General features: G+C 36.0%; 2 protein-coding genes across 2 annotated transcripts; both read right to left on the bottom strand.

Moving 5' to 3' along the window:
- Positions 1 to 76: 76 nt before the first annotated feature.
- Positions 77 to 9,866, bottom strand: LOC128549479 (kelch-like protein 8). Its single transcript, XM_053526136.1, has 3 exons — positions 9,681 to 9,866; positions 7,361 to 7,690; positions 77 to 2,210 (listed from the first exon to the last, which is right to left on the bottom strand). Exons 2-3 carry the CDS (start codon positions 7,687 to 7,689, stop codon positions 1,166 to 1,168), a joined length of 1,374 nt encoding a protein of 457 aa, XP_053382111.1. The 5' UTR covers position 7,690; positions 9,681 to 9,866; the 3' UTR covers positions 77 to 1,165.
- A 4,812-nt stretch (positions 9,867 to 14,678) lies between these two features.
- On the bottom strand, positions 14,679 to 26,781 carry LOC123541433 (monocarboxylate transporter 13-like). The gene is made up of 7 exons (XM_045326901.2): positions 26,414 to 26,781; positions 25,675 to 25,865; positions 23,633 to 23,776; positions 21,932 to 22,291; positions 19,178 to 19,319; positions 15,998 to 16,248; positions 14,679 to 15,818 (listed from the first exon to the last, which is right to left on the bottom strand). The coding sequence occupies exons 1-7, from the start codon at positions 26,503 to 26,505 to the stop codon at positions 15,646 to 15,648; spliced, it is 1,353 nt and encodes a 450-aa protein (XP_045182836.2). The 5' UTR covers positions 26,506 to 26,781; the 3' UTR covers positions 14,679 to 15,645.
- Positions 26,782 to 27,765: the final 984 nt, after the last annotated feature.

The following is a 27,765-nucleotide window of genomic DNA, read 5'->3' as shown; positions in this document are numbered from 1 at the left end:
GTGGACAACAACAAGCGCGATTCTACTTTGGCCTGGAAGTTTTAGTTACAATACAATACAATACAATACAATACAATACAATACAATAAGTTTAATTTCAAGTCGGCAAGACACAAACATATGAAACATAAGCTCTGATGAGCTTTTTAACCGACCATTAACAAATATATATATATGAGGTCAACAAGAATATAAGTAGCTGTAAAAGAAAATGTTATATATCTAAAAAGCACACAAATTAAGCACATCTAAAGCTGTGGAAAAGCTGCTGATCCTGACCATAGGCCTAAAAACTTCTATAAGAACTTATGTAAATAAAAAACTGAATTAGCAAAACCAGCACAAAAGTGTGACAGAAAAGAAAAATGGTTTTAAAAGATCAATTATCCCCTCAAATTTTGTCTTCAATAAAATTACACAAGGAAATAGCGCCATACTGACCTGATCTGTGAAATCCAATATGGCGACATGACTCGTGTATTAAGCATTACAGTATTGTTCTGCATGAAGTTTTCAGTGGATTTTATTCAAACATCTGTGTCTTGAAGGGTTGTGAACAAATATTGATCTTAATCATTATCTGACTAGCAGATACTTTCAATTTTTCATCCATAAGCCGCTTAATCTAAACGGGACGTTCTTTTACGGCGACAACAAAATATCATTATTAACAGATTATCTCATTGTCAGCCATAAGTAGACAGTAAAAAAGTTAGATGCAAACTTGTGCTAAAACTCGTTGATCTGATACAAGTAAGCCTGCAATTTGATCGCGGCTAAGATGGATGCTAGATTTTTCCGCCTCCACAGTTCGGTGCTTATGATTAAACTACTAGAGAGGATAAAACCCGGTATGCGAAATCCGGAACGGATAATACAGAAATGGTCTCTATTCGATTGTGAATTGGCCATTTTTAATTGATTTTTTTTTAAGTAGACGAATATCAACCTGTTTAAAAAGAAATAAAACGTATTTTTCTGGATTTAAAGAACTCTAAAGAGAAAAATATTTGGCATGCAAAAATCAAAATGTATTTTCAATGGCCTTACGGATGACCTTTTGTATAAAGACACTTGCCGTAATTACTTTCATTTGTCTTGTTACTGCACTTTCAGCGTGGTCAGATTTAGGAACAAGTATCTGGGTTTATTTTGCAAGCACGGTCTATTTTAGGAATGTCATACTAGTTAGACCTGTTGGTATTTCACTTATAACACATTTGACATCTTTCACAAACTCCTGTACGAACTCCAAGTAACGTTCGGTTAAGAAAACGTGTTTTTCTGTAATAACTGTAAAAACACCCAAATGGCTACTTCGACAGTGTTCCTTGAATACCTGCAATTCCAAATTCAGCTCTTTAGAAACTTTAATGGGCTTTGGAAATACAATTAAATTCTTGTCACATTTATAATCCTCAATTAAAATCTTCTGCGTAGACCTTCGCTGAGTTAGATAAATTGCCAATACCCGTGGTACAAACGAACCAGTAAGAGATTTAAGCAGAAGTAGTGGTGGTTCATCGTTAGGCCTACAAGCAGTTTGTTCAGGTTGTACATGCACACGGAAATGGCATCCGAATATTGGTATACTACGATAACGTTTGTATTCTTGCGTTTCAACAGTTATAAACCTACCAGTTCTTTCTTGGTTAATAAACTTGTCCATTGAAATAAAACAGGTTGTTGCTAGATAGTCAGAAATATCGTGTTCCTCTTCATTTGTCAAAATTTTAGTCGGAATTACCGCTTTCCTGAAATCATGTTTACTCATGATTGGAAATCTTATTTGGTAAATTATCTCCCCTAGATTGAGTCTGGAATTTTCCGGATTTATTTCTAAGCTATTCGCTCTGCATTGGTTTTCAGACCAATTTATGCAAGCGTTGAAAATATTCACTTCCTCGCTCAATAAATCATCATTTTTTACAAGTTCCAGCAGTGTGGAATGTGACACTTCTAAGAAACCGTCCGTTTTGGAAACCTCATCAAAATGTTCTAGCATAAACTTAAAACAATGACTCTGGAGAATTTCTAAGTCAAAGAAAATTGCCTGCTTATGAATGAAACATGTATTTTCAGTATCGATGTTGTCTTTCAGAAATTCAACACACTTTTCTTGAAGACCTGTAATATCGTACTTTCTTGCCGCATACACACAACGCAAGACGTTATTTCCGTTTAAATTCGCTGTACCGCAATAAACAAATCTGGAAAATAAAACACGTGAACACGTGACTGAATAATAAGTTCTAAATAAAATACAATAACCGTTCTTCAGGTAAAGCCATATAGATCATTCTACAAAATAAAGACACACTGATCAGTCTTTATATAACATTGTCCAATCTTCAATATAAAGACAATGTATAGATACATTGGTCAATCTTCGAAGTATAGACTTCATGTATAGAATATATATACATGTATCAGTCTTCAAACTACAGAAAAAACAGTCTGCAAAGTATCGATATATTGCCCAATCTTCAAAACAAAGACAATGTATAGATACATTGGTCATATAGGTACATTGGTCATATAGGTACATTGGTCATATAGGTACATTGGTCATATAGATACATTGGTCATATAGATACATTGGTCATATAGGTACATTGGTCATATAGGTCATATAGGTACATTGGTCATATAGGTACATTGGTCATATAGGTACATTGGTCATATAGGTACATTGGTCATATAGATACATTGGTCATATAGATACATTGGTCATATAGATACATTGGTCATATAGGTACATTGGTCATATAGATACATTGGTCATATAGGTACATTGGTCATATAGGTACATTGGTCATATAGGTCATATAGGTACATTGGTCATATAGGTACATTGGTCATATAGATACATTGGTCATATAGGTACATTGGTCATATAGGTACATTGGTCATATAGATACATTGGTCATATAGGTCATATAGGTACATTGGTCATATAGGTACATTGGTCATATAGATACATTGGTCATATAGGTACATTGGTCATATAGGTCATATAGGTACATTGGTCATATAGGTACATTGTTCATATAGATACATTGGTCATATAGGTACATTGGTCATATAGATACATTGGTCATATAGGTACATTGGTCATATAGGTACATTGGTCATATAGATACATTGGTCATATAGGTACATTGGTCATATAGATACATTGGTCATATAGATACATTGGTCATATAGGTACATTGGTCATATAGATACATTGGTCATATAGGTACATTGGTCATATAGGTCATATAGGTACATTGGTCATATAGGTACATTGGTCATATAGATACATTGGTCATATAGGTACATTGGTCATATAGGTACATTGGTCATATAGATACATTGGTCATACAGATACATTGGTCATATAGATACATTGGTCATATAGATACATTGGTCATATAGGTACATTGGTCATATAGGTCATATAGGTACATTGGTCATATAGGTATATTGGTCATATAGATAAATTGGTCATATAGGTACATTGGTCATATAGGTACATTGGTCATATAGATACATTGGTCATATAGGTACATTGGTCATATAGGTCATATAGGTACATTGGTCATATAGGTACAACGGTCATATAGATAAATTGGTCATATAGGTACATTGGTCATATAGATACATTGGTCATATAGGTACGTTGGTCATATAGGTCATATAGGTACATTGGTCATATAGGTACATTGGTCATATAGATACATTGGTCATATAGGTACATTGGTCATATAGATACATTGGTCATATAGGTACATTGGTCATATAGCTCATATAGGTACATTGGTCATATAGATACATTGGTCATATAGGTACATTGGTCATATAGGTACATTGGTCATATAGATACATTGGTCATATAGGTACATTGGTCATATAGGTCATATAGGTACATTGGTCATATAGATACATTGGTCATATAGATAAATTGGTCATATAGGTACATTGGTCATATAGGTACATTGGTCATATAGATAAATTGGTCATATAGGTACATTGGTCATATAGGTACATTGGTCATATAGATACATTGGTCATATAGGTACATTGGTCATATAGATAAATTGGTCATATAGATACATTGGTCATATAGATACATTGGTCATATAGGTACATTGGTCATATAGATTCATTGGTCATATAGGTACATTGGTCATATAGGTCATATAGGTACATTGGTCATATAGGTCATATAGGTACATTGGTCATATAGATACATTGGTCATATAGATAAATTGGTCATATAGGTACATTGGTCATATAGGTACATTGGTCATATAGATACATTGGTCATATAGGTACATTGGTCATATAGATACATTGGTCATATAGGTACATTGGTCATATAGGTCATATAGGTACATTGGTCATATAGGTCATATAGGTACATTGGTCATATAGGTACACTGGTCATATAGATAAATTGGTCATATAGATACATTGGTCATATAGGTACATTGGTCATATAGATACATTGGTCATATAGGTACATTGGTCATATAGGTACATTGGTCATATAGATACATTGGTCATATAGGTACATTGGTCATATAGATAAATTGGTCATATAGGTACATTGGTCATATAGGTACATTGGTCATATAGGTACATTGGTCATATAGGTCATATAGGTACATTGGTCATATAGGTACATTGGTCATATAGATACATTGGTCATATAGATACATTGGTCACATAGGTACATTGGTCATATAGGTACATTGGTCATATAGATACATTGGTCATATAGATACATTGGTCATATAGGTACATTGGTCATATAGATACATTGGTCACATAGGTACATTGGTCATATAGGTACATTGGTCATATAGGTACATTGGTCATATAGATAAATTGGTCATATAGATACATTGGTCATATAGGTACATTGGTCATATAGATACATTGGTCACATAGGTACATTGGTCATATAGGTACATTGGTCATATTGATACATTGGTCATATAGGTACATTGGTCATATAGATACATTGGTCATATAGGTACATTGCTCATATAGGTACATTGGTCATATAGGTACATTGGTCATATAGATACATTGGTCATATAGATACATTGGTCATATAGATACATTGGTCATATAGGTACATTGGTCATATAGATAAATTGGTCATATAGATACATTGGTCATATAGGTACATTGGTCATATAGATACATTGGTCATATAGGTACATTGCTCATATAGGTACATTGGTCATATAGGTAGATTGGTCATATAGGTACATTGGTCATATAGATAAATTGGTCATATAGATACATTGGTCATATAGATACATTGGTCACATAGGTACATTGGTCATATAGGTACATTGGTCATATTGATACATTGGTCATATAGGTACATTGGTCATATAGATACATTGGTCACATAGGTACATTGCTCATATAGGTACATTGGTCATATAGATACATTGGTCATATAGGTACATTGGTCATATAGATACATTGGTCATATAGGTACATTGGTCATATAGATACATTGGTCATATAGGTACATTGGTCATATAGGTACATTGGTCATATAGGTACATTAGTCATATAGATAAATTGGTCATATAGGTACATTGGTCATATAGATACATTGGTCATATAGGTACATTGGTCATATAGGTACATTAGTCATATAGATACATTGGTCATATAGGTACATTGGTCATATAGATAAATTGGTCATATAGGTACATTGGTCATATAGATACATTGGTCATATAGGTACATTAGTCATATAGATAAATTGGTCATATAGGTACATTGGTCATATAGATACATTGGTCATATAGGTACATTGGTCATATAGGTCATATAGGTACATTGGTCATATAGGTACATTGGTCATATAGATACATTGGTCATATAGGTCATATAGGTACATTGGTCATATAGGTCATATAGGTACATTGGTCATATAGATACATTGGTCATATAGGTCATATAGGTACATTGGTCATATAGGTCATATAGGTACATTGGTCATATAGGTACATTGGTCATATAGATACATTGGTCATATAGGTACATTGGTCATATAGATACATTGGTCATATAGATACATTGGTCATATAGGTACATTGGTCATATAGGTACATTGGTCATATAGGTACATTGGTCATATAGATACATTGGTCATATAGGTACATTGGTCATATAGGTACATTGGTCATATAGATACATTGGTCATATAGATACATTGGTCATATAGATACATTGGTCATATAGGTCATATAGGTACATTGGTCATATAGATACATTGGTCATATAGGTACATTGGTCATATAGATACATTGGTCATATAGATACATTGGTCATATAGATACATTGGTCATATAGGTCATATAGGTACATTGGTCATATAGATACATTGGTCATATAGGTACATTGGTCATATAGATACATTGGTCATATAGATAAATTGGTCATATAGATACATTGGTCATATAGATAAATTGGTCATATAGGTACATTGGTCATATAGATACATTGGTCATATAGGTACATTGGTCATATAGGTACATTGGTCATATAGATACATTGGTCATATAGATACATTGGTCATATAGGTACATTGGTCATATAGGTACATTGGTCATATAGGTACATTGGTACATTGGTCATATAGATACATTGGTCATATAGATACATTGGTCATATAGGTACATTGGTCATATAGGTACATTGGTCATATAGATACATTGGTCATATAGATACATTGGTCATATAGATACATTGGTCATATAGGTCATATAGGTACATTGGTCATATAGGTACATTGGTCATATAGATACATTGGTCATATAGATAAATTGGTCATATAGGTACATTGGTCATATTGATACATTGGTCATATAGATAAATTGGTCATATAGGTACATTGGTCATATTGATACATTGGTCATATAGATAAATTGGTCATATAGGTACATTGGTCATATTGATACATTGGTCATATAGATAAAAAGTAGGCCTGTAGAAACATCGATCAATGTTCTAAGTGTATATGTTAATTAATATTCGAAGTATAAAAACACTTCTCAATCTCATAAAATAGAAAAAGTAGTAAACCACAGGTCGCTCAACACGAATAATTGATTTGTTGTAAGTTCGATTCCGGGATGGTAGTAGAAATACAAGCTACCGTGGTTGAGGAGAACGTAACATTTATTTGTATACATGTATATTGGTTTGGTATAAAACGTGCACTTTCATTGTTCTAAAGAGTATAAATTACTTTTGCAATATTTGCATGTGCACAAAATTGTTTTAAAACCCTGCTTTAATATACATTAAGGCAAATTATAAAAATAACGGAATGAAGTTATACCTTAACAATTCTTCCATAATTTCGGGTTCAATATCCTCTATTGGTGCTGTGTCTGCATTGTTCGCGAGAGGTCCATTAAACATAGCTTGAAACACTGCACTTTGTCTACAAAGTATAAACTTATGAGCTGGAATACCAACGACTGGAATGCACGTGTTGTCATTGGCAACGGAAGAATAACTTGAACGGTGAAGATAGTTTTCTGCTGAATCTTGTTGCACTGTTCTCTCATCTTCAGAAAATGTAAACATTATATCCGACTTATGTTTGGAAAGGAAAAAGTCACAGAAATCTTTGACATCTTCTAGGAGTTCCCCTTTCTCAGCCATACTGAAAAACATTTATAACAAAACAGAACTTTAGGAGAAAATAAAACATTTTGCAGTTTGGTTAGTTAGGAAGTTGACAAACGTAAGAGATATTAAACATATAATGAAATATTCTAAAGATGCTACTTACGTATAGCCTCATGTTTCAAGTCTCTGACAACTGCCCCGGGGAGTCAACTCTTTGGCTCAGTGATTAGAGCATTTGCCTTCCACCAATGCGATCCAAGTTCGATCCAGCCACAAACACGTGGGATTTTTTTTTCATTAAAATTCTATCCTCTTCAATTTTGTTAGATCTACGTCCAAAAGTTAAGACGGGGCCTCGTGCGGGTTACAGACTTTATCTAGTGCCTAAAATGTCACGTTCTCTGTCAAAATGGCATCAAATTTTAGCAGTATATCACGAAACAACAGAAATTATCAGTAAACAAACAACATCTTGACAAACAACTCATCTGTCTAATACGTGTTTTACTGTGTTGGATATTTGAAATATTCCTAGGGGAATTGTCCTAAGTGAATGCCACTTGCAAAGACATTTATGTAAACAATTGTCAAAAGAAAAACGATGTTGTACCTTGTTATGTTGTTTAAACACTGATACGTTATTGCATAACAATTTTTTAAAATGGTGATGAAATGTCCAGAAGTGTAGCCCGTTCCGGATTTCAATATAGATTCTATATGAGTAAACTGACATTGGTGTCGTAGAATAATATACACGTTTTATATGCTGTTTAATTTTCATGTAAAACAATGCTTCCTTTCTATGATGATGTTTATTCTCCGGAACATGGATCAAATTCTTCAAGCCACCATCAATGATGACTCTTTGAAGAGGAGAAGAGCTGAAAACAAACGATTCTAACATGGCTCGATTTGATATCCAGTTAAACAAAGAAGAAAATCAAGCTCTGTATATTTAAGAAATAATATATCTCATCGGTGATTTGTCGCTGAATAAATCACTGCTTGGAGTTCAGATGCGAAGGAATTATATCACGAGGGCGTAGCCCGAGTGATATAATGCTACGCATCTGAACGACAAACAGTGATTTATTCAAGAGCAAATCACTAAATGAGATATATTATTTCGATTCTAACACGTTATCAAGGACTTTAAAGTACACCTTGTCGGCATGCATTAAATATTTGTCCGTTTTCAATCGGGTTCTTTTCCAGCGCGCCGTTACGCCGCTTGACGCTATGACGTAATAGGTGTGACGTCAGAACAGTGAATTGTTGTTTAATAAATCACTGTCTCCAGCCTTCTTTGTTTAATAGGAAAATGAATCGGATCGTGTTAGAATCTGCGGTAAACAACGGTTGACGCGCCAGAGCATTATGATGTCAATTATGACGTCAAATTGCCGCATGACGTCCGATACATTACTCCTCCGGTAAATGAAGTCCAGCATAATATTTTTTTTGTTTTTTGTTTGTTTTGGGTTTAACGCCGTTTTTCAACAGTATTTCAGTCATGTAACGGCGGGCAGTTAACCTAACCAGTGTTCCTGGATTCTGTACCAGTACAAACCTGTTCTCCGCAAGTAACTGCCAACTTCCCCACATGAATCAGAGGTGGAGGACTAATGATTGCAGACACAATGTCGTTTATCAAATAGTCACGGAGAAAGCATAATATTTATTATAATATATCAATGAGCATGTCAGAATGAAAACAATAAAGGCTCTCTTGTGATTTATCGCCTAATTTACCAAGGTACATCGTTCAGATGCTTCAGTATTTAACCACTCGGGCTAACGCCCTCGTGGTTCAATTCCTACGCACCTGAACTCTGAACCGTGGTAAATTAGACGATAAACCACTCGAATGCTTTGATTATTTGTTAAATAACAAACAAAAACACACTTTCGAATTGAACGCAATTAAGTACACCAATAATATGCTCAATAAAGATGTTATCAGTGAGGCCATACAACATACATGTATTGTTACGAATTTTATTTCTTAAACTTTGATATCTTACCTTACTTTTTTGCCTGACAAACCATCAAATATTTTAATTCATTGTAACTAAAAAGATCCCATTAAACAGCTTAAAAATCAGTCCAAAGAATCCAGGTATAAATATAATGTATACACTCGGTACGTATGCAAATGAATCACATTTTACGCATGGAAAGTTTTGTTTAAACTGCGCAGTACGACTTACATCAGTGTTTACACTTGATAACATGCATTTCAGCCTTTACCTGCTAAATTTCTAAAATTTACTTGTTAATCATTCAATTCTAGCCGTGCCATTTATCATTTGGAGATATGTTCACTCTTGGTCTGCACATACCGCAAAGGCAGAGAATCACTTTTCGCCAGCAGGCTAAAGGTTAGACTACGGTGTTCCGTTTGGACAATCGTGACTTTTTATTTAAAACTAAACCGCGATGCACGATGGTACGATGACGAAAACGCGATGGCACGGTGATGAAACAACGATAGTACGATGGTGAAAACTCGATGGCACGATGATGAAATCGCAATGGTACGATGGTGAAATGTCGATGTAATGTCGCGTTTTCATCATCGTACCATCGCGTTTTCACCATCGTATCATCGTAACATCGCGTTTTCATCATCGTACCATCGCGTTTCCACCATCATGTCATCGCGTTTTCATCATCGTACCATCGCGTTATCACCACCGTACCATCGCATTTTCACCATCGTACCATCGCCTTCCGGTGGTCATGCGCAGTGGTACAGTATATGTGGCTTGATATAATCTCATTTTCACATTGCATTATGTACCTTCTACATCCTAATAACTTAAAGAATAAGCTGAGTTTGAATAACACCTTGTGACTATTACACCCGGCTTTTTATTTACTTTCATATATACATAAAATACAGATCATTTGGTGAAACATTTTGCAAAACAGCATAATCTAAATGGTAAATTTCTTCTCACAGTATACATTGAGATACATTCATCTATTGTTGACAAAAATACAAGTGCACGGGACTACGCATTTCTAACCGGAAAGCGATGGTACGATGGTGAAAACGCGATGGCACGATGGTGAAATACGATGGTACGATGACGATAACGCGATGGCACGATGGTGAAAACGCGATGGTACGATGGCGAAAACGCGATGGTACGATGATGATAACGCGATGGTAAGATGGTGAAAACGCGATGGTACGATGGTGAAAACACGATTGCACGATGGTACGATGATGAAAACGCGATGGTGCGATGGTGAAAACGCGATGGTACGATGATGAAAACGCGATATTACATCGACATTTCACCATCGTACCATCGCGATTTCATCATCGTGTCATCGCGTTTTCACCATCGTACCATCGTTGTTTCATCATCGTGCCATCGCGTTTTCGTCATCGAAGCATCGTGCATCGCGGTTTAGTATTAAGTAAAAAGTCACGATTCAACGGAACACCGCATTAGACATCCTAACAATCAGTTACTCGTTTAACTTTTCTTATTTAATATAACCCATTTAATATTCAGTATAAAATGTTACTGACAGGTATAAAAGACACTGGGACTTCCTACAAATCCATGAATCGCGCTAGCTCAGTGATTTTTACAGTAGCTTGTTACAAAAATAAGTGGTTTGCTTTCCGTGACAATCTGATTAAAGTACATGTACTTGATCTTCTAAACGAAGATCTGAGAATGACCCATTCACATTCGTATATTTTGGATTTCCAATATTTCAATTTTTATTTTCGCAAATCTATTTTATTTGAACCAATCAGACGACCTGTTCAAATATCTCGTAGTAAGAATAATGTGCAGTCAAACAGACTCGAATCCGTGACCCCTTGCTTACAGAGCAAGTGCTTTATCGACTGAGCTAACCGGCCACCTGGGCCCGTATACATAAAGCTCCTAAGGGAAAATTATCCCTAAAGGACTAACTAAGGGAAACGTTTCAAAGCATTTTGTGGACAATCGAAGACATAGTTGGAATGTCTAACAATATTGTCACATTCATTCTGGCATAGTAATGAAGATTATCAATAAATCTTATAAAGTTTACAATTTTCTTTTGTGCTATGTTGTTTAGGAAATTTTACAAAGTTAAGGATTTTCCTAAGTTTTCTCCTTTGGAGCTTTATGAACACGGGCCCTGATCCTAGAATTATTAAGAATTGTAAATATCAAAAACCAAGGTTAAATATAGACTTGCCTAATGTTGAAAGGTAAGCTCTGATTGGCTAGCGAGGTTACTATGGACACCGACTGTACCAGGGCGAGGTCACTATTGACACCGACTGTACCAGCGCGATGTTACTATGGACACCGACTGTACCAGCGCGGAGTCCAATGTGTCCCCTTCTTTATTCCTTTTATCTTCCTGTGTTAAACTTTCCTGTGTCTGTTCAAGTGTTTGTGCGTGCTGGTCGAGTGCACGTGCGCGTGATGTTGGCTGTGCTTTGGTGAAGTTCCATGTTCCGAATTAGGTTCCGAAATTGGACTTGGAGTAATAACTAGATTTAGTTTTGAATGTTCTTGAAAACAAATGTAAGGGAGGAATCAGGTTCTATCTATGTAGTCGTTATTCTAGATTTATCAAACTTATATCACAAAAAACGCAACCTGCCAGAGAAATACCTCGGTAACGCACTCGTTGTATTTACAATACTGACTATAGTGACTAGAATATAATTATGTAGCTAGGTTCAAATGCATGTAAAACAACTGTGATCTTATTCCATTTCCTCTCAAATACTTTATACCTAAGATAACATGCACTTTTTTCATTGCCAATAATAGCAGCTTCAATGTACACGTCAGGTGCATTTCTGTTTCCAAATAAGCTCACCCTAAACAAAGACTTTTCTGTCAGACATATATACTCTATCGCATAAATGCTGTTTTGTTTCTTTCAAAAAACTGATGCACTATATAGATTGAGAAACATATTGCTAAAGCGACTTACATATCATGTACAGACATAACATTTATTGGATCTAAAACACATATCATGTACAGACATAGAGAATATTAGGTTACTGTCTTATAAATTTAAATTTATTAAGTGAGTCGGAGAAAATATAAAAGTCGAAGCTCTGCCGAGACTTTTATTTTTTCGTAGACGAACTTAATAAATTTAAATTTATAAGACAGTAACCTAATGTTCTATTTATCCTACCTTCTGATCTAAAATCATTCTTTAATTAAAATTCAAAATTTACCACCAACTAGATCCGAGTCTGTCTTGCACAGAAATTAATACGCCCCACCATTACACAAACAGGTCTTTAAAATAAAAATATTATAAAATTAGAGCCGAAAAACAAAGGCTAACCTTGTTCTGCTTTGTGTCTGACTTCTCTGTTCTGCTGAACATTAAAGAATAATTTTAATTTGCTGCCAAGTGAAGTTTTGTCCGAAGTTCAGTTGAATGTCGGATTGCCCATCCTCACCAAGCAAACGATTGACGAGACTTATATACACGCCATATCGCCGCTTGACAAAACGAATAGGCAAACCGTTTCCTCGATGATTTTATTCAATTACACTCCATTACAGATGCAATATATTCCTAGATTGACGAGTAGAAAGCTAAAATTCTGAACAAACGCTATACATGAGTCACTTTCCGTTTCTCCGAGCGTTTCCGTTATAAAAACTTTTTGTAGTAATTGCAAGTACGGTATGCATACACTATACGTTTGTGATGGTCTCACATACCTAATAAAAGCGCGTTTATGAAAATAATTGCATAAATATGTCTTTTAGCAGTTATTCTCAAAAACAAGATGGCGTCGTTTTAAAAAAAAAATCCAGAAAGTAGTCCGCCAAGCTTTATTTAGTCACTGACCAGATAAAGCAAAATTTATCTGACCCCTTGATTTTTGCCTTTATTTTGCATGAAGGTAGGATAAATAACATTTATTGGATTTAAAACACATATCATGTACAGACATAACATTTATTGGATCTAAAACACAAGCCATGTACAGACATAACATTTATTGGATCTAAAACACATATCATGTACAGACATAACATTTATTGGATCTAAAACACATATCATGTACAGACATAACATTTATTGGATCTAAAACACATATCATGTACAGACATAACATTTATTGGATCTAAAACACATATCATGTACAGACATAACATTTATTGGATCTAAACACATATCATGTACAGACATAACATATATTCTTATCCAAACAATGATATTTACAATAACATGTTCATTTGCGACTTTTTCCGGACTGCTCAATTGAAATGACAACAACATGGGTGGACAGGTTATTCAAAATATTGTCAGGGACAGAAACGCTCCTGTAATATAGGACACTAACAAAACAATGTAATGGGGATTTGAAAATGCATATTCATGTTAAAAGAAATGCATGACAAACAATACACATTCAAGTTTCAAATAAACATGGTTACCTGGAGATGTAATTATGAATAACTACAAAAATTGGCTGTTATAGTTTTCTCAGCACAAAACGGCTTATATTTCAAAGTATGGCGGGCATTTATGGATCTGTTGTAATTGGTCAATGATCTCGTGTCTATAAAACTGATACGGCCTACAATAACAACTACTGTGCCTACTGTGCCTACGGTCTGTATAAATAACTGATAAGGTCTACAACTACAACTACTGTGCCTACGGTCTGTATAATAACTGATACGGTCTACAACTACAACTACTGTGCCTACGGTCTGTATAATAACTGATACGGTCTACAACTACAACTACTGTGCCTACGGTCTGTATAATAACTGATACGGTCTACAACTACAACTACTGTGCCTACGGTCTGTATAATAACTGATACGGTCTACAACTACAACTACTGTGCCTACGGTCTGTATAATAACTGATACGGTCTACAACTACAACTACTGTGCCTACGGTCTGTATAATAACTGATACGGTCTACAACTACAACTACTGTGCCTACGGTCTGTATAATAACTGATACGGTCTACAACTACAACTACTGTGCCTACGTCTGTATAATAACTGATACGGTCTACAACTACAACTACTGTGCCTACGGTCTGTATAATAACTGATACGGTCTACAACTACAACTACTGTGCCTACGGTCTGTATAATAACTGATACGGTCTACAACTACAACTACTGTGCCTACGGTCTGTATAATAACTGATACGGTCTACAACTACAACTACTGTGCCTACGGTCTGTATAATAACTGATACGGTCTACAACTACAACTACTGTGCCTACGGTCTGTATAATAACTGATACGGTCTACAACTACAACTACTGTGCCTACGGTCTGTATAATAACTGATACGGTCTACAACTACAACTACTGTGCCTACGGTCTGTATAATAACTGATACGGTCTACAACTACAACTACTGTGCCTACGGTCTGTATAATAACTGATACGGTCTACAACTACAACTACTGTGCCTACGGTCTGTATAATAACTGATACGGTCTACAACTACAACTACTGTGCCTACGGTCTGTATAATAACTGATACGGTCTACAACTACAACTACTGTGCCTACGGTCTGTATAAATACTGATACGGTCTACAACTACAACTACTGTGCCTACGGTCTGTATAATAGGTGATCAGATGTACTGTTTGATTGTAATGTTTTATCATTATGACGAACGATACGTTTATTCATGTTTCTGCGACAGAATAAAGTATACAAAGCATAATTATATATAATAATATTGTTACAGATTTACTCTATGCCACAAAGAACATTTAAAATTTCGCACAGATTGCCCAGATACTTTACAAACTCTTACAGTACACCAACTGATGCTAATGTCAGAGTTGCATGGATATATGCAGTATGGTTTTGCTGGTTATTAATGAAGACTGACTCGATCAAACCCCGCATGAACAGACTCAATAAAACCAAGTTCGTTTTTGTTTTGTTTGATCGTGTGATGGCACATCTTTAAGCTCCATGTCAAGATGTGTTTTATCATTTTATTGTTTTGTATTTCACTTTTGTGTCGACTTTTGTTCTTGTCTCACGTAAATTACGTCTTCTAACCAGGACAGCGGCAAAAAGCGTGGCCAAACTGATATACGCACTTATAGCGGACGCCGCATAGAATGCCGTGTCGTAAACACCAAATATATCATATATATATCCTGAAATATATCATATATACATCTCTGAAAACATATATATTATAAGTGGAATGAATTCAATTTAGAAGTATTTCAAATTCTTTGCTGTCAAACGTGTGGCCACAGAATACCACTGGATAACAAATTAAGATTAGACGCGTAACAACATATACAGAGAAATAAAGCAAAACATTACATACCTCCAAGAAAAGGGCCTATTAACTCACCAACACCACACAGTAGATTTGCCATTCCCATCGCCTGAGGATATCTTTCCAGCCCGACCGACTCAAACATAATTGCCGGAATCTGTGAACCAGTCGTCGCGAAGGTAATACCATATGCTATACAAGCAGCTACCAGCGCCCAAAAGTTATTGAGGTTGATAATTACAGCATGTAACCCTCCGATAATCACACACAGGTATACCCAGTGATAAAATGTTGGGCACCTGTAAAGGTTATAGTTGCACATCGAAATAAATTTGTATTCTGTTATCATCTTGTTATCTATACCATGAACTCAAAAAATAAAGTCTATGCAACACCGCGAATGAGGCTGCTAAACTATGAACTCACCAAATAAAGTCTATGCAACACCGCGAATGAGGCTGCTAAACTATGAACTCACCAAATAAAGTCTATGCAACACCACGAATGAGGCTGAGTCTATGCAACACCGCGGATGAAGCTGCTAATACATGAATGATCTAAATGAAGTCTATGCAATAGCACGAATGAATGCTGAACTATGAACTCACCACATAAAGTCTATGCAACACCGCGAATGAGGCTGCTGAACTATGAACTCACCAAATAAAGTCTATGCAACATCGCGAATGAGGCTGCTAAACTATGAACTCACCAAATAAAGGCTATGCAACACCACGAATGAGGCTGCTAAACTATGAACTCTCAAAATGAAGTCTATGCAATACCGCGAATGAGGCGGAGTCTATGCAACACCGCGAATGAAGCTGCTAATACATGAACTATCTAAATGAAGTCTATGCAATAGCACGAATGAGGCTGCTCAACAATGAACTCACTAAATGAAGTCTACGCAACACCGAGAATAAGGCTGCTAAACCATGAACTCACTAAATGAAGTCTATGCAACACCGAGAATAAGGCTGCTAAACCATGAACTCACTAAATGAAGTCTATGCAACACCGAGAATAAGGCTGCTAAACCATGAACTCACTAAATGAAGTCTACGCAACACCGAGAATAAGGCTGCTAAACCATGAACTCACTAAATAAAGTCTACGCAACACCGAGAATAAGGCTACTAAACCATGAACTCACTAAATGAAGTCTATGCAACACTGCGAATGAGGCTGCTAAACCATGAACTATCTAAATGAAGTCTATGCAACACCGCGAATGAGGCTGCTAATCCATGAACTATCTAATGAAGTCTATGCAACACCGCGAATGAGGCTACTAATCCATGAACTATTAAAATGAAGTCTATGCAACTCCGGTAATGAGGCTGCTAAACCATAAACTCACTAAATGAAGTCTATGCAACACTGCGAATGAGGCTGCTAAACCATGAACTATCTAAATGAAGTCTATGCAACACCGCGAATGAGGCTGCTAATCCATGAACTATCTAATGAAGTCTATGCAACACCGCGAATGAGGCTGCTTATCCATGAACTATCTAAAAGAAGTCGATGCAATACCGCGAATGAGGCGACTAATCCATGAATTATTTAAATGAAGTCTTTGCAATACCGCGAATGAGGCTGCTCAACAATGAACTCACTAAATAAAGTCTATGCAACACCGAGAATGAGGCTGCTCAACAATGAACTCACTAAATAAAGTCTATGCAACACCGCGAATGAGGCTGCTAAACTATGAACTCACTAAATGAAGTCTGTGTAACACTGCGAATTAGGCTGTTTAACTATGAACTCACTAAATGAAGTCTGTGCAACACCGCGAATGAGGCTGCTAAACTATGAACTCACCAAATAAAGTCTATGCAACACCGCGAATGAGGCTGCTAAACTATGAACTCACCAAATAAAGTCTATGCCACATCGCGAATGAGGCTGCTAAACTATGAACTCTCAAAATGAAGTCTATGCAATACCGCGAATGAGGCGGAGTCTATGCACCACCGCGAATGAGGCTGCTAATCCATGAACTATCTAATGAAGTTTATGCAACACCGCGAATGAGGCTACTAATCCATGAACTATTTAAATGAAGTCTATGCAACTCCGGTAATGAGGCTGCTAAACCATAAACTCACTAAATGAAGTCTATGCAACACTGCGAATGAGTCTGCTAAACCATGAACTATCTAAATGAAGTCTATGCACCACCGCGAATGAGGCTGCTAATCCATGAACTATCTAATGAAGTCTATGCAACACCGCGAATGAGGCTGCTTATCCATGAACTATCTAAAAGAAGTCTATGGAACACCGCGAATGAGGCGACTAATACATGAATTATCTAAATGAAGTCTATGCAATACCACGAATGAGGCTGCTCCACAATGAACTCACTAAATAAAGTCTACGCAACACCGAGAATGAGGCTGCTAAACTATGAACTCACTAAATGAAGTCTATGCAACACCGCGAATGAGGCTGTTTAACTATGAACTCACTAAATGAAGTCTATGCAACACCGCGAATGAGGCTGCTAAACTATGAACTCACTAAATGAAGTCTAAAAAGAAATCCGGGAAAAATTCATGATAATTCTGATTGCATCCTGAACTTCCTGAACTTCCAAAAGAGCAAATTAAACAAAAATGATGCAAATGAAGAATAACGGTCAATTTAGGTCAAGTACAAATGCTATGTTAATTCTTCGTGTCGGTCGGTTGGAACCGCCACGGTGGCCTAGTGGTAGAGCGTCCGCTTCGAGCGCGGGAGGTCGTGGGTTCGATCCCAGGCTGCATCATACAAAAGACGTAAAAAAATGGTACTAGCAGCTTCCTCGCTTGGCGCTCAGCATTAAGGGGATAGTGCTAGGACTGGTCAGCTCGGTGTCAGTATAATGTGACTTGGTGGGGTATCATGCCACATGTCTATGGCGTGATATTCCAGTGAGGCAGCACTACAACGTTGGACATTGTGCTCACTGCTACAAGCAGACACCGCCGTTTATATGACTGAAAAATTGTTGAAAAAGATGTTCAACCCGAACATACACACACACACGCACGCACACACACACACACACACACACTCAATGTCGTTTGGAGCCTATAGACCTGAGATATGTAATGTAGGCATGATTATCATTTTCGAAATTTCGATCATAATCATATATTTATTTCAATGGCTCCATTTTCAGTTTAATATATATATATAGTGTGAAGTCAATTTGTCTTAGAAGTACAGACATACTTGCAGTAAAGTCTGAGCAAAGCTCCGCTAACCCTACCCATCAAGCTACCAATACCCATTGTAGAGACTAAGACCGAGCCGGACTCACGGGTAAATCCACGTGTCACCATGTGATCGACTATAAACCAGGCTTCAACGTTAACTGCAAATAAAAACTAAGAGCATGTGTAGATCCGAAAGAAATAGTCTCGTCTCCGGAAAACAAAATCCAGAAGCACTGCATGAAATGAATTTGTAAATGATTGATGTTTAAACGAAGACACATAGAGATCATTACAAACAAAGGGCCATACGTGGGCACCGCCTTCGAATGGTCTGTAGCAAAAGCACCGCTGTGGAGTTTTATAAAGTTAATTATATGCATACATTCGTAATCCTTGGCATGTTTCAAGTAGCATGACCGTATAAATTAAAGGTATTTCCACCTTATGCATCCAATATTCTTTAACATAAATATGTAACAAGTACTCTTAAAGAACCATAACCTCATATACTAAACGCTTTCGAAGAAGGTACAGCAACGGTGAAACACCATTTAGGTCCTGGTGAAACACCATTTAGGTCCTGGTGAAACACCATTTAGGTCCTGGCGAAACACCATTTAGGTCCTGGCGAAACACCATTTAGGTCCTGGTGAAACACCATTTAGGTCCTGGCGAAACACCATTTAGGTCCTGGCGAAACGCCATTTAGGTCCTGGCGAAACACCATTTAGGTCCTGGCGAAACACCATTTGGCGAAACACCATTTAGGTCCTGGCGAAAAAGGACAATAACAAGTATCTAAGCACATATGTAAAGTTTAATCGTTCAAGTGCCCATGTCAATTAATTCTTCATTTGTCTCTACCGGACTCATGTAGTTTATTTTTCTAATAATTATTTCAACATATTTAGCTATATCATGATTCAACTATTATGATTCCTTGCGATGGACTCATTGTTTAGATCAAATCTCTTGAGTTGAATCCAAAATTAAACTGGCTTTTAGAAAGTTTGAGCAAATTTCATGGTCCTAAAACGCCGACTGGAGATTACAGAAAGATACGTGACGAATTCAAAACTTGATGTAGGGATATTTCTCTTTGGATTTGAGTTACTAGTACTATATAAAAATCATGTACTGGAATTTGTTATTCTTTCATAAATGCTGTAGAATTATTAGTACGGTATTTCAAGTTAAAGTATTTTAGTTATATATGGTCGAGAGTTACATCATTTTCCAAACCTACGTTCTCATACTTAGAAACAGTGTACACTTTTTATTGAGCAAACTAAACGAGCGATGTATCAGAGTTGTCCACGTCGCTGCTACAATTACAATTACCGCTATACTTACATCACAATTACACTGTAATCTCTGTAATTTCAATAATTGCTGTAGTAATTACTGTTCAATTACTGTAATCACTGTAATTACTGATCAATTGCTGTAATTGTTGTAATTACTGAACAATTACTGTAATCGCTGTAATTACTGAACAGTTGCTGTAATTGTTGTTATTACTGAACAATTACTGTAATCGCTGTAATTACTGAACAATTGCTGTAATTACTGAACAATTACTGTAACTGCTGTAATTACTGACTAATTACTGTAGTCGATGTTATTGCTGAACAATTACTGTAATCGCTGTAATTTCTGAACAATTGTTGTAATTACTGAACAATTACTGTAATTGCTGTAATTACTGACTAATTACTGTAGTCGCTGTTATTACTGAACAATTACTGTAATCGGTGAAATCCTTTACTATAAGATTCTTTCACAGGTTGTAGGTGCAGATGGGAATTTTCGGAATTACCCGAGAGCCGGAAATTCCCATCTGCACCTACAACCAGTGAAAGAATCTTTTTCTTGCATACCGATTTCATAAAATGATGATAAAAATAAAATCAATCGAACGGTTTTTTAGAACTATTTCTTATAGCAGCGTATTTAAACAAAGCGCGGGAAACCGACGTCCGTAAACAGGAAAAACGTCAATACGTTTCAAAGGCAAATAACAATGTTAAGTTCCGGTTTTAGTTTATCAGTTACAGCGTAACGTTACGAATTTTTGATAGAATAACGTGTTTTGAATCGAGAAATATGCAACCATGAACAGAGAGGAACTGTAAAGGTATTGGATTTTTATTCCGTTCTTTGAAATAAAATGTAAATTACTACATAAATATCTACATATATGTAGTTCGTGATACGTCATTTGAAGCACGAGAGTCATCTTACACCCCGGCATGAAAATTGATTTTTCCAGCACCGGTAAAAATACCGGAAATCACTGTCTGGTATGCAAGAAAAGCCATTCTTGCATACCAGACGGGGATTTCCGGTATCTTTACCGGTGCTGGAAAAATCCATCTTAGACCCCGGGGTGTAAGAAGACTCTCGTGCTGTAAATGACGTATAACGAACTACATATATGTAGCAGATTTGTGTAGTAATTTATATTCTATTTAAAAAACGGAATAAAAAATCAATACCTTGACAGTTCCTATTGGTTCCTGATAGTATATTTCTCGATTCAAATCACGTTATTTTATCAAAAATTCATAACGTTACGCTATAACTGATAAAACAAAACCGGGACTAAACATTGTTGTTTGTTTTGAAACGTCATGACGTCTTTCCTGTTTACGGATATTCCTATCTGCACCTACAACCAGTGAAAGAATCTTATAGTCTTATTGCAAAACTCATTAACGCAATAACTTAAGTAACTTACTGATATTCAAATATTTCGACACGATCTTACCTGTCATGGAAATCAGCAGACAATTTACCAAAATAATCCACATGACAATGTCCTTTAGAAAGTTTACATCACAATTCGCATTAGACTTTGTTCCAGACATTTCTTTCGTGTTTATGAAGAATTTATCGGAATAATGGATTGTAAGTCCTCCAGGTATACAGTTCAGTGACACAGCCGAGACAAGAATAAAAGCACCGGACCAAGAATATTGCGAGATGAAAGACTCAAACAAGAGAGGTAAAATAAACTGCCCTATGCTAATACCAGCCATTAGACAAATCAAGAAGAAACTAGCAGAATTCTTAAACATCCAACCAACTGTTACAAAAGCAGCTAAGTAGCATAATCCAAATGCTGTTCCTGAAAAGATAATAAAACTAAATAAAGAAGGTATCGATTCAGGCCCATATGCATGGGGAGCAACAGGAAATATCGGCAATCAAAATGCATTATCTTTACAAATTCAAACGAATTTTGTGTAGCAGAAGACGGAGCATTACAGAAGTCACTACGTTCGATTGGCTATGACTGTTTACATTCATCAAGTGAAAAAAGTACATCGTCCTCATAGTTGCCAATGAAATGTATTGTTGTACTTCAACAGTCATCTTTAGCCGACATTTTTGTCGCATCATATGTCTATTACTTTGATTTGTTTGTAATATATGTAAAACTGGATTAATAAAAAAAAAAAAGAAAGAGAAAATAGAACTGCAAAAAATGTTCAATGGTTTGGTTAAAACATATAAAGCTGTATGCCTTCGGCCAAAACTATCAATCTAAGAAGAAATTTTAGAAGCATAGAACCTTACCCAGAAAAATAACTAGCAGACACTTAACATGAGAGGTACAGAAATGTGCGAAAATCAGACACACAGAAACAAAATCTGGACTATCATTCCAAAAGAACTATAAATTATATATCTGATATCTGATTTAAGAAATAATTTATAGCAAAAGAGTGCTTTAACACTATTTATGCACGATGGGTAGTATATACGTCGGGTGTAATAATTCCACGAGGGCGTAGCCCGAGTGAAATTATTTGAAAGACGTATTACCACCTGAGTGTATAAGTAGTGTTAAAGCAAGCTTGTGCTATAAATTATTTCGATTCTAATATACCCTTAATCTAAAACACTAGATAAAATATAGAAGCACTCTTTCTTGGTCGCAACAAAAACTTTGACGTCACCATACGTTAACGTGACGTCATTCTAGCATAAGAGTGTTTTAACAGAGACAAGCATTTTAGAATATTGAGTACAGCTTGACCAAACCTTTAGGCCTAAAAAAAAAAATTGTTTGTTTCCGGTAACATGCTCAAAAAAATTAGGGTAGGTAGGTCGGAAAATTTTTTTTTTTTGGAAATTTTTTTTATTAAAGGAGACTTTTCGGAAATTATTTTTTTGTCAAAAAATGATTACAAATAAGGGGGTTATGCCTTTAGGGCATCAGTAAGTTGATTTCTAACATCACTGGCCATGTTTAAAGCATAAAAAGTGCAGTTTTGCATCTTTTTGTTAAAAAGTTCTAAAAAATATTCTCCAAGGCCAAAAAACATTTAGGGTCGGGTAAAAAATTTAGGGTAGGTCGGGATACCGGAAACAAACATTTTTTTTTTTACGCCTTATGGTGTTCGTCGTTAGCATAAATATTTAAGTTCATTTAAGATGAGCATGCACTGAGTAGGTTAATTACCTGCTACTATTCCTGTACAGAGGATTATCAGAATTAGTCCACGAGCAAACGCACACACAAACATACCAATGCACCCGACAAGACCTCCAAACATTATACAGGCACCGGGTCCAAATTTGTGAATCATACCTGTGAAGATAATTCCTGAAAATAAATCATTAAAGAACATTAGCGGTTTAATTAAATCTAGACATGCAGATACTCACCTGACTGGTTACAATACTTACTGAATCTTAAAGAAGAGAAGGTACTTTGTATGCATAAAGTTGGACAAGTTGTATACTCTACTCTATAAACATTTACAAAATTGGTTAGTATATGGGCGGAGAATCTATCTGACGGTGCAGGTAATTTAATTCCACATTTTCGGTAATAGACGTGTTTATTTTAAGACCGTGTGTTAAAGAACTGTACGTGTTTTTCTCATGTCGTTGTTCTCATTCACAGGTTACAAAATGATAATATAAACCTCTGTTCTACATTGACCAGTAATGTTATGATAATATCAACCTCTTTACATCATTGACCTTTTTATGAAATGATGATAATAACCTCTGTTCCTCATTGACCGGTTTCGATATAATCAAATTAACCTCTGTTCCTCATTGACCGATTTCGACATGATCATATCAACCTCAGTTCCTCATTGACCGGTTATGATTTAATAATATAAACCTCTCTTCCTCGTTGACCGGTTATGATTTAATAATATAAACCTCTCTTCCTCGTTGACCGGTTATGATTTAATAATATAATTCTCTCTTCCTCGTTGACGGGTCTTGACATAATAATCAAACCTCTGTTCATCGTCGACAAGTTATGACATGATAGTGTAAACCGCTGTTCAGCATCCACCAAATATTACATGATAGGGTAAACCGCTGTTCAGCATCCACCAAATATTATGACATGATAGTGTAAACCTCTGTTCATCGTCGACAAGTTATGACATTATAGTGTAAACCGCTGTTCAGCATCCACCAAATATTATGACATGATAGTGTAAACCGCTGTTCAGCATCCACCAAATATTATGACATGATAGTGTAAACCGCTGTTCATCGTCGACAAGTTATGACATGATAGTGTAAACCGCTGATCAGCATCCACCAAATATTATGACATGATAGTGTAAACCGCTGTTCAGCATCCACCAAATATTATGACATGATAGTGTAAACCTCTGTTCAGCATCCACCAAATATTATGACATGATAGTGTAAACCGCTGTTCAGCATCCACCAAATATTATGACATGATAGTGTAAACCTCTGTTCATCGTCGACAAGTTATGACATGATAGTGTAAACCGCTGTTCAGCATCCACCAAATATTATGACATAATAGTGTAAACCGCTGTTCAGCATCCACCAAACATAATAGTGTAAACCGCTGTTCAGCATCCACCAAATATTATGACATGATAGTGTAAACCTCTGTTCAGCATCCACCAAATATTATGACATGATAGTGTAAACCGATGTTCAGCATCCACCAAATATTATGACATGATAGTGTAAACCGATGTTCAGCATCCACCAAATATTATGACATGATAGTGTAAACTCTGTTCAGCATCCACCAAATATTATGACATGATAGTGTAAACCGATGTTCAGCATCCACCAAATATTATGACATGATAGTGTAAACCTCTGTTCAGCATCCACCAAATATTATGACATGATAGTGTAAACCGATGTTCAGCATCCACCAAATATTATGACATGATAGTGTAAACCGATGTTCATCGTCGACAAGTTATGACATGATAGTGTAAACCGCTGTTCAGCATCCACCAAATATTACGACATGATAGTGTAAACCTCTGTTCAGCATCCACGAAATATTATGACATGATAGTGTAAACCGCTGTTCAGCATCCACCAAATATTATGACATGATAATGTAAACCTCTGTTTCTAACTGACAGGTTGTGATTTGTTCATATAAACCTCTTATGACATGTTAATATAAACTCGCTGGTATCTCATCAAGTCTCGTGTGAGTGTGCTAATTTACCAGCACAAAGAGGAACTTACCACTTACGCCAGAAAGACCCATAAAAAGGCTCTGAATCACGGCAGCCTCCGCTCTCTTAGCATTGAACACAATCACAAGTTCTGCATACATGACACTTAGTCCGTATCCAACCCCACTGCAGATAATAATCTGCACAATACATGATACAAATACAACAGTTCTTCTGCATTTTGAAGCCGTCGTATATTTCCTGAAAATACAACTTAGGTCATTTGATATATATACATATGAGCCGCGCCATGAGAAAACCAACATAATGGCTTTGCGCAGACTGGTCAGGATCCACGCTGTTCGCTTTCAAAGCCTATTGTAATTAGAGAAACCGTTAGCGAACAACATGGATCCTGACCAGACTGCGCGGATGCGCAGGCTGGTCTGGATCCATGCTGGTCGCAAACCCACTATGATGGTTTTCTCATGGCACGTTGTTATATATATATATATATATTATATATTTCTGAAATATGTGAATTGAAAATGAAATAACAGCTCCTATCTTTCCAAAGAGAGATAACAGAGGCGATCCATTTTGTCTTAAAACACATGTTAGGTATTAACCATCTAGAATAATATTCCCCCAAAAGCTTAATTTCGTTGTAAAATACATTAGAATAAAGTAGTAATTACAATGTCAAAGTAATAAAGAATAATGTGTTTTTCCCCTTCAAAATACCTTTAAAATACGACCAACAAAATTAAGAATTTCACAAGGACATAAAAATTTTAAAAACTGATTACCTTTTCAGTTTTTGTTTTTCCGTGGTATCATTTTCGTCTATCAAGCAGGTTTCCTCCGATTGAAGATATTCCTTGTCGTTGTCCTTGGCCATAAAGCTTGGCTGAGTATTTCAAGTTTCAAAACTAGTTTACACTCAAGTCACGTATTATCAGTGAAAGCAAACGAATGTCAGCATCCTTCATGTAACCATTTAACTAGACAACACGTGACGTCAAAAGTAAAGGCCTTTGTGTTGTAAACAGAATGTGTCTCATCATAGATTTCAATGTTGTTTCATGTGTTAGGAATTATAATATAAATACATGTATATGTTTATACAAAACATCACGTATCACTCTGATAAATATATGAAACAGGTCTACTGTTATCTGCAAATGATATTGCAGTTGAGCATGCCTCTTTAAAGCACACACAGTCGGACAGTGATCTGACTTGAATAATAATAAATACATTACAAGATAAACAATCATATAATACTATTCATAAACATGATGTAACTTTGCATTACGGAAAGGAACCATGTGTCTAAAGTATCCTTTAAACAGTTTGTTTTGGGTTCCCAGCTATTTCAAGGCGAGCGGTTAATCTAACCAGTGTTCCTGGAATTTTTACCAGTTAAATCCTGTTCTCCTAAAGTAACTGCCAACCTTCCTATATGAAACAGAGACCTGTAATGGATAAATGACTGCACACTCAATGTCCCCGAGATCCGTAGAAGCGCGCTCTCCCTAATGTAATAATGGCAATTACATGTTTGTATACTATACTGAAAATTATAATTCACTTTCATGTTTTGTAAACTTTTTTGTATATAAATGGGTGAGATAAACGTTACAAGATGTAGCATTTTTTCATCTTCTTTCCAGCGTTTCACATTCTTTCCGGCGTTTTATCATCTTTCCAGCGTTTCATCTTTTTCCAGCGTTTCATCATCTTTCCAGCGTTTCATCTTTTTTCCAGCGTTTCATCTTTTTTCTAGCATTTTACATTCTTTCCGGCGTTTCATCATCTTTCCAGCGTTTCATCTTTTTTCCAGCATTTCATCATCTTTCCAGCGTTTCATCTTCTTTCCGGCGCTTCATCGTTTTTCCATGAATATAGTTGAAACTCGCATGTATATACACATTACAGTACATGTATAAATGTGTTTTACCAAATCAATAAAAACAACTAGAATTATGTCCATAGCACACGGATGCCTCACGAACTTTTGTCATTCTTTACAGAGCAAAAACTACCAAAGGGTCAGACCTGCAGTAAAAATAGTCACAGAAAAAAATCCTCCCTTTATATTCATCCGCACATCAAGCTTGTACATTTGTTGAAGTTTGAAGTAATTCAGGCTAGGAGT

This window comes from Mercenaria mercenaria, chromosome 16, assembly GCF_021730395.1.
Source record: "Mercenaria mercenaria strain notata chromosome 16, MADL_Memer_1, whole genome shotgun sequence".
NCBI lineage: Eukaryota > Metazoa > Mollusca > Bivalvia > Venerida > Veneridae > Mercenaria > Mercenaria mercenaria.
The sequence above is the reverse complement of the archived record's forward strand: the minus strand, read 5'-3'. Positions and strand labels throughout refer to the sequence as shown.